Source organism: Musca domestica, unplaced genomic scaffold, assembly GCF_030504385.1.
Source record: "Musca domestica strain aabys unplaced genomic scaffold, Musca_domestica.polishedcontigs.V.1.1 38, whole genome shotgun sequence".
Lineage (NCBI taxonomy): Eukaryota > Metazoa > Arthropoda > Insecta > Diptera > Muscidae > Musca > Musca domestica.
The window spans coordinates 4,886,314-4,901,268 of record NW_026712324.1 but is presented as its reverse complement, the minus strand read 5'-3'; the positions used below and the strand labels follow the sequence as shown (position 1 = coordinate 4,901,268).

The window sequence follows — 14,955 nt, the reverse complement described above, 5'->3', positions numbered from 1 at the left end:
CTTTGACAAAAAGAAATCTGACACGAACAACTGTGATTTTCAGAAAGCTCGAAAAACTGCCGGTGAAATATTTAACTCAAATCATAGGTTTTGGTTAAGGAAACGATGAAGTAGAGGTAAAAACAAATACCCTCATGTGGCGGTAGAGCATAAGACATCCTTCTTTAAATCGATGTATTAACTTTAAATGCAAACATATTAAATTTCTTGAAACACATTACAGCTGCTCTCCAAAGAAGGCCACTTTCATTTCTACGTAACAGTTTGCGATTTTGTTATCAGTTTTGTTTTTTGTTTTATTTAACTAATTTCTAAGTATATTTTGTTTAACTATTGCCAAAACCATTGCAATGGCTTTACAAAATTTCCCTTCGTTTTTTAAATACATATGTATATATTTTTTTCAAAACAAGACAATTACAAAAAAATAATTTATATAAAAAACAAAATACAAAAAGTACATCATACAATTAAGTAAAAAAATTAAAAAAACATGAAAAACGTATTTTACCAACAAGTACAGGGGGTGTGTGTGTTTATGTGGGGTGTGTGCTTGAGTCTGTGAACCGAGTGATGTTTTCTTGTTTGCTGTTAATATGCGCAACCAAATTGTCCAACAAAAACGCCGCGCCAACGCCTCGCCTCTTCCAAAAATTTCATTTCATGAAATAGTGCACAACAATGGCTATCACCAGCACCAGCAGGGAAACCGCAATGCCCAACATGTACATGGTACGTGTGAGATCCCTTTGGCCAGCCGGATCTAGGCTACCCAATTTTTGCATTTTCTGTTTATCCGTGGTCGGCATTTCAAATGAGGTATCGCTGAATGTTTCATCTTCGGGTACACCTTCCAAATCGGCCGATATACTGTCGGGTGTTATGTCCAAATCGAGTATCTGTTTGGCCTGGGCCGCAGCAACTGTGGGCGTTTCACCACGGAAAATATAATCACTGAACTGTATTGATTTCTGACCGCTGCCAGCATTGACATTGAAATACACCCGACGTGGAGGTTCCGAAATGAAAATAGCATCATTGCTAATATTCGGCTCGGTAAGACCATCACAATACACCTGGATGCGTGCCATCAAAGAACGTATGACATCTTCGCGTATGAAACGTTTCACATCACCTATTGTATTCTTGGGATTACACCACACCCTTGATGAGACCACACCGGACAAACGAATCGTACCATTGAATTCTTTGACATGTATCCGTTGATTTCCTTTGGTATTTTGGCACTTGATGGGTAGGAATATGGTTGCCTTATAACTCTCATCACTGTTGGCTTTACGTCCGCCACCCTGATGCAAGTGTTTAATATAGCTATCCAGGATTTGTCCATCATCGACACATTCATTTTGCAAGAAAATCTCGCTGGCATTTAGACTGTTGCGCACCGTATCTATGGTCTTTTGAAATTGCACCTCGATATTGATCTTCTCCGAAGCATCCAAAATGGGGAATACATCGTTCAGTTCATAGTTACACTCGAACGTATACCATTCGAAGGGTTTCTCCACAAAACGATAGTCCAGGGGTGAAAATGTGCCACCGCTATAAAAATTGAGTAGGTTCATACAGAGAGATATTGATTATTTTGTTTTCTGTTTTTGCATGAGTCTTAACTTAGGTCAGGGTTAGTTTTTTTTTTTTTTTTTTTGAAAATGGTGACACTGATGTGGTGGTTAATAGTGTTTGAAATCATGACATGAAACTTAATACAAAAATCGCAGGATGATGTTTTTGAAACCAAAAAAAAAAAACGCACAAACCTTTTTAAAATATTTTTTTTTTCTTTTTTTTTGGGAAAACAAAGTACACTTAAATCCGTTTGCAAACTCAAAAATTGCAGTGCCTAAAACGGTCATAGCTTTACAAAACAAAAAGTCCTTAAGCTTTTTTAAATGATTTAAAAGCCAAATATTGTAAGAAACTCCTTATAATTTGATCAACATAAGCTAGAGTTCTTCAAATGAATTGTTAATAAAAATACTAAAGGGTTCAGAGCTTCACCCAGAACTCATTTCTCAGCTAAGTCAAACGGACAGTGGCAAAGGCCGTTTATTTCAAAAAAAATAACGTAAAACATTGATAAAATTCTCTTATAAATACGGAAAGTATTCCGATTGGTTTACACTGATACAAAATTATTCCGAATAACATTGTAAATCGGACATTTTTAATACTATTTACCACTACGGATTTTTGCGGGTAATACATTTTTTAAATAACTGTAACCGATGAAAAATGTAATGTATTTGTAGGACAATCAAATAATCTGGTCGACCTTATCCTGATGATTAACTAGCTCCCTATTTAGAGATAAGACTTGAAGTGGGTCTGGACACAGCCCACTGTACTGTCAGACCTCTGACTTGGAAAGACAGTGAAATAAATTAATATATAGGGTGAGATGAAAAAACTGCAACCAACTTCAGATTGCTGTCATTTCTAAGCGACTCGACCGACAGCTGTTAAAATTATTCCAGTGACAACTTATTATATTGTTAACAAGCCTAAAAAAGCATTTTGGTGAGAATTTTCCAGAAAAGAAGGTATTCGTGATGGAATTCAAGCGTGATAGTGTGATTTCTTTATATTTGGCTGGAAAACCACAGGTGGCTATCGTTAGAGCACTCAGCATTTAAATGTGAATAAATCTTTTGTGTCTCGAACCATCGCTCGTTACCGTGACAGCGTTACTGGTAGCGTAGCCCGACGTCAAGGAAGTGGACGGAAGAAAACAGCAACATCAGCAGAAATGGTTCGAAAAGTAAAGAAGCTACTTCATCGAAACCCGCGTCGCAGTGGCTCGTAAGCTGAACATATCGCAATATTCCATTCAGCAAAAATTAAAAATGAGCTCGGGGTAAGGCCATTGAAATGCCAAAAAGTGCAAGAACTTACACCGCAACAGAAAGAAAATAGACTCAAAAGAGCTAAAGAGAGTTGATTCGCTTGGCCGAAAGTGGTGAACTGCCGAATCGGGTTTTCACCGATAAGAAAACAGTCGTTGTCCAGCGGTTTGTAAACAAACAAAATTATCATGTTTACTTGCCAAAGAGGTCAGCAGATAATGTGCACCTTCGGTTGGCCACCAGAACTCAAGCTCCGGCCATGGTGATGGTGTGGGCCGCCATAACAGCCATTGGTCGCTCTCGGCCGAATGCCGAATATTATCGCGAGGGTTTATTAAAGCCTTGGGCACGCAAATATTTTGACCGCAGACCTTGGACATTCCAACAAGACTCAGCACCATCGCACTCAGCACGCGCCACCCAAGAATGGTTACAAAATGTGGTTTCTCGCCTCATTTAAAGCGCATAATGGCCACCAAAATCTCCGGATACCAACCCGTTGGACTATTGTGTCTGGAGTATTTTGAAAGGCAAGGTTGGCACTAAAAAATACCGAAGTGTGGATCACCTCAAGCAAGCCCTTCGCCGGGAATGGGCCAAAATACCGCAGAGCAATATTCGGGCGGCGTGTGACGGTTTCATTGGCCATAATTTGTGCCAAAGGTGACCAATTCGAACAAATCTAAACTTATTCTAAAATTTGATGCTATTTCCGTCATTTTTTGATTTCATTCAAGAAAATTAAAAAAAAAATTGTAAAAGTTATGGCGTTTGACTTTGTTGCAGTTTTTTTATCTCACCCTGTATTTGGAGAACTGACGTAGCAGGCGGCTTCCTAGCGGAGCTGTTTTAAAAACTAATTTTTTAAATACTTTAAAGATAAAAGTTGAATGAATTGGCTTTCTTTGTTTTTTTTTTTTCAGTTCCATTCCATTCCAGAATTTAGGTATAATTTAAAAAGATTTAATTCATTGAGTTTCACAATTTTTTCTATACCTAAATACCAAAACAGCAATGATGTTTACAAATTAAAAATACTTTCAAATCTATTTCTCTGCCAAACTAATTACCAAATTTTAATCAAGCCCTCTCAACATTGCAAATTACGGTGATGCAACTTTTGAATATACAAAATATAAATAAAAAATCAACACAAATTAAAATCAGAAACAAACACAAATTAGCAACAAATTTAAAAAATACACGTAATAATATTTAATAATAAATGACATATTTTTTTATTAGATATCAAATTATTTACCATAAAACACATTTAATATGTGCTGTAAAGTAGGTTTTCTTGCATTCCCTGTTAATGATTTAGTATTCACGAGTATTTTTTTTTTTTGGTTTTGTTCAAAGAGAAAATATTAAAAATCGAAATAGAACAATAATTATATTAACAATATCTCAACAACATTATTTCGAATTAACCAGTTATAAGAAAAACAAAAACGCAAGAACTCTTCTAAATGATTTTTGCATTTGCTAGAAAACAAGAAAAAACCAAGAAAAATGTTAACGACCAACAAAAGAAACAACATAACACAAACAGAAGAACGAAATGTTTTTGAGACACATGCAAAGTACTATGACGAATCCTTATTCTTTGTTTCAAGACTTAGAAACGTTTTGCAAGAGTTGGTTATTTTAAGAACTTTTTATACACTTTATAGATCGATTTAAGATTTTTGATTAAATTGTTCTCTTTTTGTCTACAAGATACTACCATTCTAAGAGCAGTTCTATTGCACATAAATTAAAAAAAAAATTAATTTAAATATAAATGTTTTAATGAATATTTACAAAAACCAATGAGATAAGCAGGTGCATAATAATGTGTTAATATCAGTTAAAAAATATGTTGAGGGTGTTACATTCAAATTTAGGTAATAGAATATTTATAAAAAAATGTTGACGTTTCTACTTACTTTGCCACATAGTTATATATTTTACTTGCAGCTTTTTTTGCAGCACTGGAATAGGTGAGGAATATGTATTCGGTATCATCGTGTTCGTTACTTTTGAATTGATGTCCTTGTTTAAGTAGGCTGAAAAATGAAGCAATTGACTTTTAATAATTGAAAATAGTAATGTTTGTATTTTTAAAGAATATTTTTCAAGGACCAAAAGCCCTCCAAACGTGGATTTTTTAAAGAATATTTTCCAAGGACCAAAAGCCCTCCAAACGTGGACTTTTTAAAGAATATTTTTCAAGGACCAAAAGCCCTCTAAACGTGGAATATTTTTCAAGGACCATCATAGCCACAAACGTGGATTTTTTAAAGAATATTTTTCAAGGACCAAAAGCCCTCTAAACGTGGAATATTTTTCAAGGACCATCATAGCCACAAACGTGGATTTTTTAAAGAATATTTTTCAAGAACCAAAAGCCCTCCAAACGTGGATTTTTTAAAGAATATTTTTTCAAGGACCATCATAGCCACAAACGTTGATTTTTTAAAGAATATTTTTCAAGGACCATCATAGCCACAAACGTGGATTTTTTAAAGAATATTATTCAAGGGCCATCATAGCCACAAACGTGGATTTTTTAATGAATATTTTTCAAGGACCATCATAGCTACAAACGAGGATTTTTTAATGAATATTTTTCAAGGACCATCATAGCTATAAACGTTAATTTTTTAAAGAATATTTTTCAAGGACCATCATAGCCACAAACGTTGCCTTCTATGAGATAACCCTGTGTACATACCTTTTGGTCTTCTATGAAAAGATCTTCTGGCCTTCTAAGAAAAGGCCGTATGGTCATATACAAGAAGACCGTAATGTTTTCCATGAGAAGATCGTAATCTACTATGAGAAGAGCTTTTGAACTGATGTGGGAAGATCTTGTGGCTTTCTATGGAAGACTTCTGGCCTTCTATGATAAGATATTCTACACTATTATGGGAAGATCTTCTAGTTTTGTTAAAGAATAACTTCTGGTCTTCTATGACAAGACCTTCTATGAAAATACCTTCTGGTCTTCTGTGAAAATAACTTTTTTTCCTCTGTGGAAAGACCTTCTCGATTTCTATGTCTATAACTCATTCAAAATCAATGAAGACTGTAGAGTATTCATGCAGAAAACTGTGCTGTCAGGAAAGCTGTAGAATTGCTGATGAATCAAACAATTAAACTGAACTGACCGGTGACTATATATGTCGATAGTCAAGCGGCCCTAAAAGCGGTAAATTAATACACCATCAAATCTATGGAGTGCAGGATTGCTCTGAAAAAAGTGAAGTCCTTTTTTAAGCTTTGCTGGGTTCCTGGTCACAGTAACATCACTGGCAGTGAAGATGCAGATGAAATGGCAAGAAGTGGTTCCGAATCAACTGTTGTAGACATTGAGAGTTGAAGCCATTCTTGAAACATTTCTTCCAGATAATACATAACCATACTGACTACTGCAGGCTTCGTCAAGACGAGGAAGATATAGAATCTGTGAAACACTTATTCTGTCACTGTTCAACTCTTTTTAGAGCCAGACTGAGGCTCACGGGTAAGCAAAATTGCTATCAACAATTCTTCAGCTAGCCAGAAGAAGGCTTTATGGTAATTTATGAGTAGAACTTTTAATCTTTTATGAGGAGGAGACCTCTTAATCTTCTATGAAAAGATATTTTAGTTTTCGATGAGAAGAACTGCTTCTCTATGAGGAGACCTTCGAGTCGTCTACAAGGAAAACTCCTGGTCGTCTATACGAAGACCATCTGGTCGTCTATGAGTAGACCCCCCTGATATTTTATGAGAAAATGCTCTGGTCATCTATTAGAAAACCTTCGTGTTATCTATAGAAAGATCTCTCTGGTTTATAAAAAGGTTTTTTCGACCTCATAATCGTCTAAAAAAAGACGAACTCATTGTACCAAACAGCTTCTTGTTTTGTATGAAAAGACATTCTGACTTTTATGAAGAATAGTGTTTCTGCTTTCATCATCTGATCTCTATGGAAAAAAACTATTACTGGCTTTCTATTCGAACTCTTTCCATTCCAATCGATTTTTGAAAAGAAGTAATTTTCTTTCATTCTAAGATTTTCTAATCTCTTTCGAGAAAACGCTATTTTCGCCAACTCAAAAAAGTGTTTCCTTTAACGACCTTTAGCATTTATAACATCGTTTCCTCACATTTTTAACATTAGCCTTTCGGCCTTCCTGATTTTCCTTAAAATGGTGTAATTCTACAAAGTAAATTTAGTCTCCATTCAAGAAAAGCATAAATATCTAATCCCATTTTCAAACGGTCTTTCTGTTAGCCAAGTCGGCTTTGGAGATGGAAAAGTCACTTAATGTATTTTTTGATGATCCATACCGTTCGAGCAATATACTTAGGGACAATCAAGTAGAGTATCATTTTTTAAGTCCACTCTAGAAATTGCAGGTGAAAAAGTGATCTTGACTTCACAGAGTATTAATTACAATCCTTAAATCGATTATAAATTTTAACCTTGACGTGATTGTTTTTTATTGGGAGTATAGGAATTATTATTCTGACAAAGACAAATCAAATTCGTCTTCAACCTTTAAAAATGGATTTTTACAAACAAAACGTTATAAATTGCAAATACCAACGACGATAGTTTAGTCGGACTCGACTTATAAAACTCCTGATATTTCGAATTGTTCAAAAAGTTAGTTTGGGTTTTTTTTTTTTCTTTCGAACAGCACTAAGGAATTGCTTATCAACTCATATTTACTTACTTGTGCATATCAAAGAACAGTCTTTTGGCAGATTTGAATTCATCCGAAGAATCGTCAACATAATCTTTGCTAACGCCGGCAACAAATAATCCTGTGATAATAAATAAAAGAAAAATTGTTAAATTAGTAATTCATCACACCAATATGAAAAAAAAAACTCACCCATAACATTAAAAGAACCGGGTATCATTTTGCCGGCACTTAACCATTGATTACCGAGTGATTGCAAATTGATTTGATCAACCTTTTGGGGACCAACCGTTGCAGATGAGTCGGCATCGGGAAAATCGCTTTCTTCCTCGTCATTTTTGGCCAAATGTACGACAATGTATTTACCAGGTTCGGATTTCTTAATGAAAACGTGAAATAAAGTTTTAATTATAATTGCAAAAAAATACGGCAAACGACAACAATTGAAGTGCAAATGAACTTGTTAGCAGTTGTGATGACGTTAACACCAAGTTGGGGTTTGCAAAAATGCACACACACCTACATATTTTATTCGTAGCTTTTATCTGTTCCAGACAAATTGTGTGAACAAAAATTGTCTTGCCCCAATAATTGATATTGCCAGCTGCCCTCATGTCATGTAGAAAAATGCATGCCAACAGCTGCTCCACGCATTCTTTTACAGCTTTACAAGACGAAGAAACTGCATTTCTTACAACAACAACTCTTACCTGACCAATGATGATGCCATAGCTGAATTTCATCTGTGTTGCACATTTTTCCAGATATTCTTCATCGGATTTACTCAGCAATAGTTTAGCCATTGCTAGCCGTCTAGCATTTACAACAAAACGAACGTTGTGGACAAAGTTTTTTGGGGAGTTTTCTTGGCTTGCGGCGTTTTTTGGTTGTTCGTTTACAAGTTCCCCTTCGAAAGAAAAAAACACTACGTATGATTACCAATTGGAATTGAATGGTGTTGTTGTTGTTTTTCACAAAATGTCAATTTTTGTTTACGTGTGTCACAACACAGGGTTGTATGTGCTCTGTGTTATCAATGATGGATGAATGTTTGAATATATGGTGTTGCCAACCACTTGAAATATGGTGTTTATTGGCTGTTAATTTTTTTTGTGATATGTGAACAGTAGTGAGATGCTCTAACTCAGTATTTCCAAAAGAAAATATTGTGTGGACTCCGAATTTTGAGACGGATTTGCGGCCAGAAGATGAAACATTGGTAGTAAATACTAACCTATACAATTGAATGAGACCAACAAAATTCAAATATTCAAAATTCAATATTATCGGGCTGTAAAAAAAATTAAGAAAATCGATCATTTAATCAACATTAAACTTCTGTGGAGGAAGTACCTGAAGGAGAGGGCCGGTAAATGCAATATTTACATCAAATCTTTACTTGAAAAGAGTATTTACTTGAATAGAGATAGAAAAATATATGGCAAATTGTGACCATATGTGGAGAGTAACAAAAGTAGTTGGATTCGACATATCCCGGATCACGCCAGATCTTATGTTAGTAGAAATATTGGGTTTTGTGAAATTTGTTGAGAATCGGATGATTATTTTGCCTTCTAAGAGATATAATTATTCAAAAATGTCACCACATTTTTGGGGGAGGTACTAGAAGAAGTGGGCCGATATCTACTATGTTGACAGCAGATCTTGTGCTTGTAGAAATTATTGAGTTTTGTGGTAAGGGTTATAATTATTCAAAATGTTGGCACCCTGTAAGGGAGGCATCAGAAGCAGTGGACCGATACACCAAATCTACACACCATATTTTTCGTTAGTAAAAATATTGGGATGTGTGAAACTTGAAAAGAATCGGATGCTTATTTTGCATTTATGCCCCCTTGACACCTTTTATGTTGGGTTCCAGAAGGAGTGGGTCGCTATCTATCATCTTCACAACAGATCGTTTGTTAATAACAATATTGGGACTTGTGAAATTTGAAGAGAGTCGGATGCTTTTTTCGCTTTTATCAGTCTTTTGCTATTCAAAATTTTGACCCCTTTAAGGGGGCCAATGTATTCCATCGACACATCAGACCATGGATTAATTGTGATGTATGTAATTTGAAGACAATTGGACTCTATCATCAAAAATGTAGGGGGAGGTACTTGATGGAGTGGACCGTTATTGTCCATTTTTGTACCTGATCTAGCACTGATGCAAATATTAGGATTTGTAAAGTTGGGGTAAAACCGGATTGTCCTTTCTCTTTCTGTGCACTAAAATATTTTTTGAAAATATCGACCTTTTGTGGGGGAGTTACCAAAAGGAGTGGACCGATATTGCCCATATCCGAACTTGATCTATGTTTGTTAACAATATTAAGATGTGCCAAGTTTGGAACAAATCGGATTCTGTCCCACCATATCCGTATTGTGATATTCAGAATATCGACAAGTATATTTCAGTACATGGCAAATTGTTAGAAAGTAGCAGCAAAATCCAACTGATTGGACTCTATAGAATGGAGGGTATATTAAGTTTGTCGTTCCGTTTGTAACACTGCGAAATATGCATTTTAGACCCCACAAAGTATATATATTATTGATCAGCATAAAATTATGTGTCGATTTAGCGACGTCCGTCCGCCTGTCCGTCTGTGGAAATCACTCTAGCTTCCGAACGAAATGAATAAGGTTGATAACATTTTCCTCAAATTAATATTATATCTGCAGGACTTTTGGTATTGAAAATAAGCCATGTAGGTCCACGTTTTGGTATAGCCCCCACATAATGGTACCACCCTTTATTCGGTATTTTGGTGTTTTAAGCGACATTTTTCAGCGAAAATGTTTCAAATTTGGTATTTAAAGTTCATAATGGGTACTACAGCCTATGACAGAAAATTGTCTGTGCAAGTCTACTCCTTCATGTAGCCCCCATATAACGGCACCTTCCGATATTCTGTACATTGATGATTTTAGCGACATTATTCACCGGAATTGTTTCAAATTTGGTATTTGAAGTTCGTAATAGGTACTACAGCCTAAGACAGAAAATTGTCTGTGCGTCTTAGTATATCCCCCATATAACGGTACCTCCCTATATTCGGAATTTTGATGATTTTAGCTACATTATTCACCGGAATTGTTTCAAATTTGGTTTTTGAATATTGTAATGGTTTATGACAAAAGTTGCCTATGCAGGTCCACGTCGTCGTATATTTTTAAGATTTTAACAGAATTTTTAAAGGATTTTATATTTTTGAAAATTGCCTAAATCGTTCCAAATAGTGGAGGGTATTCAAAGATTGGCCTGACCGACCTTACAACTTTTTCACTTGATATATTTTCTAAATTTGCAATTAAAAGGCCACGATTTTTTGCGATTCTTGAAGGCAAATTCTCAATATTTAAAATATATTTTTAAATCTTCAAGTGTAGTTTAAACTTCCCACACCTGGATTTTCTTTAATTAATAAAACATCAAAATCTCCATTGTTTTAAAATATATATCATTTCTTTATTTGTTGTTTATTTATTTTTTGTTCTCTTTGGGTATTTTTGTTCTCATTCATAAATATATTTTTTCATAATATTTTTTGTTTTATATATCGTCCACATGAGACATAAATATATTTTCTTATATTCTTTTTTTTATGGGGGTTTCTTTGTATGGTTCCTGTTTTATTTTTGCGACATTTGTCAGGACAATTCGATTAAAATTCGATTGTTTTCTAATTTAGTCTAAATTAAATAAAATTGTAAAAAAATTACAAAAATCAAGGACTCTTAATGGAATTGTCCTGGCAAAATGTTAACAATATTTATATTTTAATAATTTTAAGATATTTCCAATAAATAAAAAGTACAACAAATCAGGTTTGTTTAACAGTAAAATTATTGCAGGTGACTAAAGTTTTAAACATTAGAGTTAATTTTTTAAATTTTGAATTTGACAGGGTGGATTTAGCTTGGTAATTATGTATTGATGTTGGTTTTCAAAACCATAGAAATGCAAAAGTTTTTTTTTATAGAATATTGAAATAAAAAAACCGAAATTGATTTTAAGGTCTATTATAGTACAATGGTTCTTGTTTTTTTTTTTTTTTTTGTACAATTCATTTATTTAAGTACGTAGAATATTGGTTTTAGCGTTAATTGTTTGTTTTGGGAATTTTCTGCGGTTTTTATTTAACAAATGCATAGTTTTTGTTGTTGGATTATATGTATGTTGGTAGATAGCTGCTGCTGATAGAACATGTATGCTAAGGGGATTGTAGTTGCAAATAGTTTTGGAAAATAAATTAAATTGCATTTTATTTTTGCAAAAAGTTGGAGTTTGTTTTATATTTTATTTTTGTATATGAATATGTTACAAAGACCTAAAATGGTAAAGACTAGACAAAATGCATTCTGAGCAAATGGTTTGTGGCTATACTACCTTGATTAACAGTTCATGACAAAGGCATGTTAATATAAAAAACACAATTATATGAAAGAGTGACAAATAAAAGTTTGGATAATCCAAAATATTAGTTTCAAAATTCTATTCCATATACCTTCCCAAATCATTGCATACTGCCTTAGCGGTTTAAATTGCTTAACATTGGTAACTATGTTGTTACGATATCATAACAACAGAGGTATTTTTCACAGGGTTGCCATATTTTACTCTGTCTTGTCCTATCTTTATACTTCTATGTCTTTGTATGTTATTTGTTATTAGGAGTATTAACGTGAAGGACATGCGTTTCAAAGCCAATTGGAAATTTTATTTTTAAATAACCTCAAAAAAACTCATGAATATTTCGTCATATCCAGTTTACGTCGAAAATATGAGTTTTTTTAACTGAATAATTTAAGATTGTTTATAAATTGTAAATCATGTTAATATAAAATCAATCGACATTTGAAATCTAGTGGAATTATGATAGTAAGCATGTCTTTAATAACAAATCGTTTGTCTTGTTCTCCTCAATTGTGAATACCCCTTATATGTCGAGTAATGTTGTGGTTTAGTTTTCATATTTTATAGCATGTTTCCATTGGAAACCGAACAACATTGTTCGCTCTCAGAATTAGGTACACGAATTAACCCGTTCATACGGCACGATTCGTAATTTATAGTAAAGTAATTCCTTTTTCAAAAAATTTGTTTGTGGATTTTAATGGGAATTTATACGAAAATACATGAAATACTCACTAATATGAATAGAAGAAATTATTGTTTTCCTCCCAAAGATTTATTATATCATTAATTTTACAATTTTCATTCAAGTTTTCAACTTTTTGTGTAAACGTTGACATTTTGAACATATTTTTGTGTTTTTCCATTTTTAATTTCTGCTGGAGAGACACTTGTCAAACATTTTTTCTGCCGATAGAAACATTTTGAAAATATTGCCTCTTTTGTTTGCAGTTTTCTGTTGAAATTTCATCTCGTGGACCAAATGCGTACTTCGAATGAGAGAGAAAACAAAATTTACTTTCGTTTGAATGTACATACGCCATTCAACATTGTAGTTTTCATACATAATTTTCAGTCTTCCCAAAAATTTTTAAATTTTCATTAAATTTTTCTATTTTTAATTTTAAATGTCATAATTTATTTTTTCGATAAATGCTCTCATTTGTTAGGGATGGGACATATTTTTTCGTTGTTCTGAGAGTGATTTGAATTGAACAACGTACAAATATGAGTGTTCGCTCAGGAAATTTTGTGTGAAGAATTAGGTAGTTTTTTCATAGTTAAGGGTCAAACAACGAATAGAGAGCGAATCAAGTGCAGTGGAAACGCCACATTATTATAATTTATTTCCATCATATTCAATATTTCTATAAAAACATTTTCAAAAGTTAATGATTGAAATTTTTTTTTTATAAACATGTGGCTTTTTTCGGCAATTTTAAGAGAACAGGGTGCACATTAACAATTTGAGGTTATGAGGTCTGTTGATTTACCAATAAGTGGGAGTTTTTCATTTCAATGTCAGTTAGGTATTTCTGTGTGTGTGTGGTAGTTAGTTAGGTACGAATATTTGTTTAATACATATTTCTAAAAATTGAGAGTAACTGAGATGGCATGAATGGATATAGGGTAAATTCTAGTGGAATAAAATTTTAATAACTTTTAAAAAAATAAATTGATTTTGGAGTTATAGGTTCTAAAAAAATTGATTTTTTTGTTTAAATCAGGTTTCTCTTAATTTTTAGAATTTGTATTAAAACGTTTCTCATTTAGAGGCCAAGTATAAATACAATTTGCATAAAATGAAATTTATAGAAAAAAAAAAAATTATTCGCAATATCGAACCGAAGAACTCGGAGGCCTTCTAACACTAACTGAGTTATGTTTTTTGTTTATTCTATAGCCAACTTATGAGACTGGGCAGCACACGAAAACCTGTGTCTGGTCACAGGGTTATTCCAGGAAATATCAAGAGCACAGAAAACTGGTCCAGAGAGGAAAATAAGTGACGACGTAACGTATACATGGTTGCCCATATTCGACGGACCCATGTTTTTTTTGAGCCCATTCCAATCGACGAGGCTTGTCCGCAGGCAACATTCTTTGCGTCAATTGAATTTTGTACGGGAACAAATGCAAATCAATGCGAATAATCCGTTGTAAAGTGGACCGAGTCATGCCCAACTGCTGAGAACGGCGTTTTTGGGATGTTCTTGGGGATCTCTCAACACTGGCTCGTACGGCAGAGATATTCTCGGCCGATCGCCTTGGTCGACTTTTATATGGCCTCTTCGGATTAGAAAGAGCCTTACCAGTCGAAAATTTTTCGTATAAACGCTTAATGGTGTTCTTAGAAGGCGCACTTCTCATATTTTTTAATGTTTTAAACGCACGTTGAGTTTTCACAATTGACCTCTTCTGTTGAATGTAAATTTCAACTATTTCAGAGCGCGTGTATTGGTTCATGGTAAAAATCTGCTTGAACTGACGCTTCAAACGCGGTATGTCATTAAGCGATGTGACATCTCTGTCAAAAGTTATGGCGTTGCCAGATGGGTCCGTCGAATATGGGCAACTCTGTATAATACATTTAGTTTAAATTCCATAAAATTTAAGAAGAATTTTAGATCAACTCATGAAGTGGAGGAATAAAAAGATTTTGTTGGCTAGCATCTATTGTATATTTAAATATCCGTTGAAGGTGTATTTAAGGTATATGGAACTGATACTACTCCTAGGGACCAAGCTGTCCGCTAATCTCACTGTGGTTCCTAAAGATGACTAGGAATTCAGCTCACCAGTGAGAGGTAGAAGCACTCATTGAATGGGATTTCGTGATCGAAGTCAATAAATTCATTTGACTCTCCCATCTGTATACCTTTGTGCAGATTTCAGGGCAAGTTGAATGAGATGCTGCCCAACCTCCAGTAAACGTCACAAGATAAAGCCAATAAATTTAATTGAAAGAAATAGATGAACC

The 14,955-nt window shown here is 34.0% G+C and overlaps 1 protein-coding gene across 1 annotated transcript; it reads right to left on the bottom strand.

Moving 5' to 3' along the window:
• Positions 1 to 270: 270 nt before the first annotated feature.
• On the bottom strand, positions 271 to 8,513 carry LOC101896279 (protein odr-4 homolog). Its single transcript, XM_005180388.4, has 5 exons — positions 8,260 to 8,513; positions 7,742 to 7,928; positions 7,580 to 7,670; positions 4,799 to 4,918; positions 271 to 1,563 (listed from the first exon to the last, which is right to left on the bottom strand). Exons 1-5 carry the CDS (start codon positions 8,350 to 8,352, stop codon positions 657 to 659), a joined length of 1,398 nt encoding a protein of 465 aa, XP_005180445.2. The 5' UTR covers positions 8,353 to 8,513; the 3' UTR covers positions 271 to 656.
• Between the last annotated feature and the right edge of the window lie 6,442 nt (positions 8,514 to 14,955).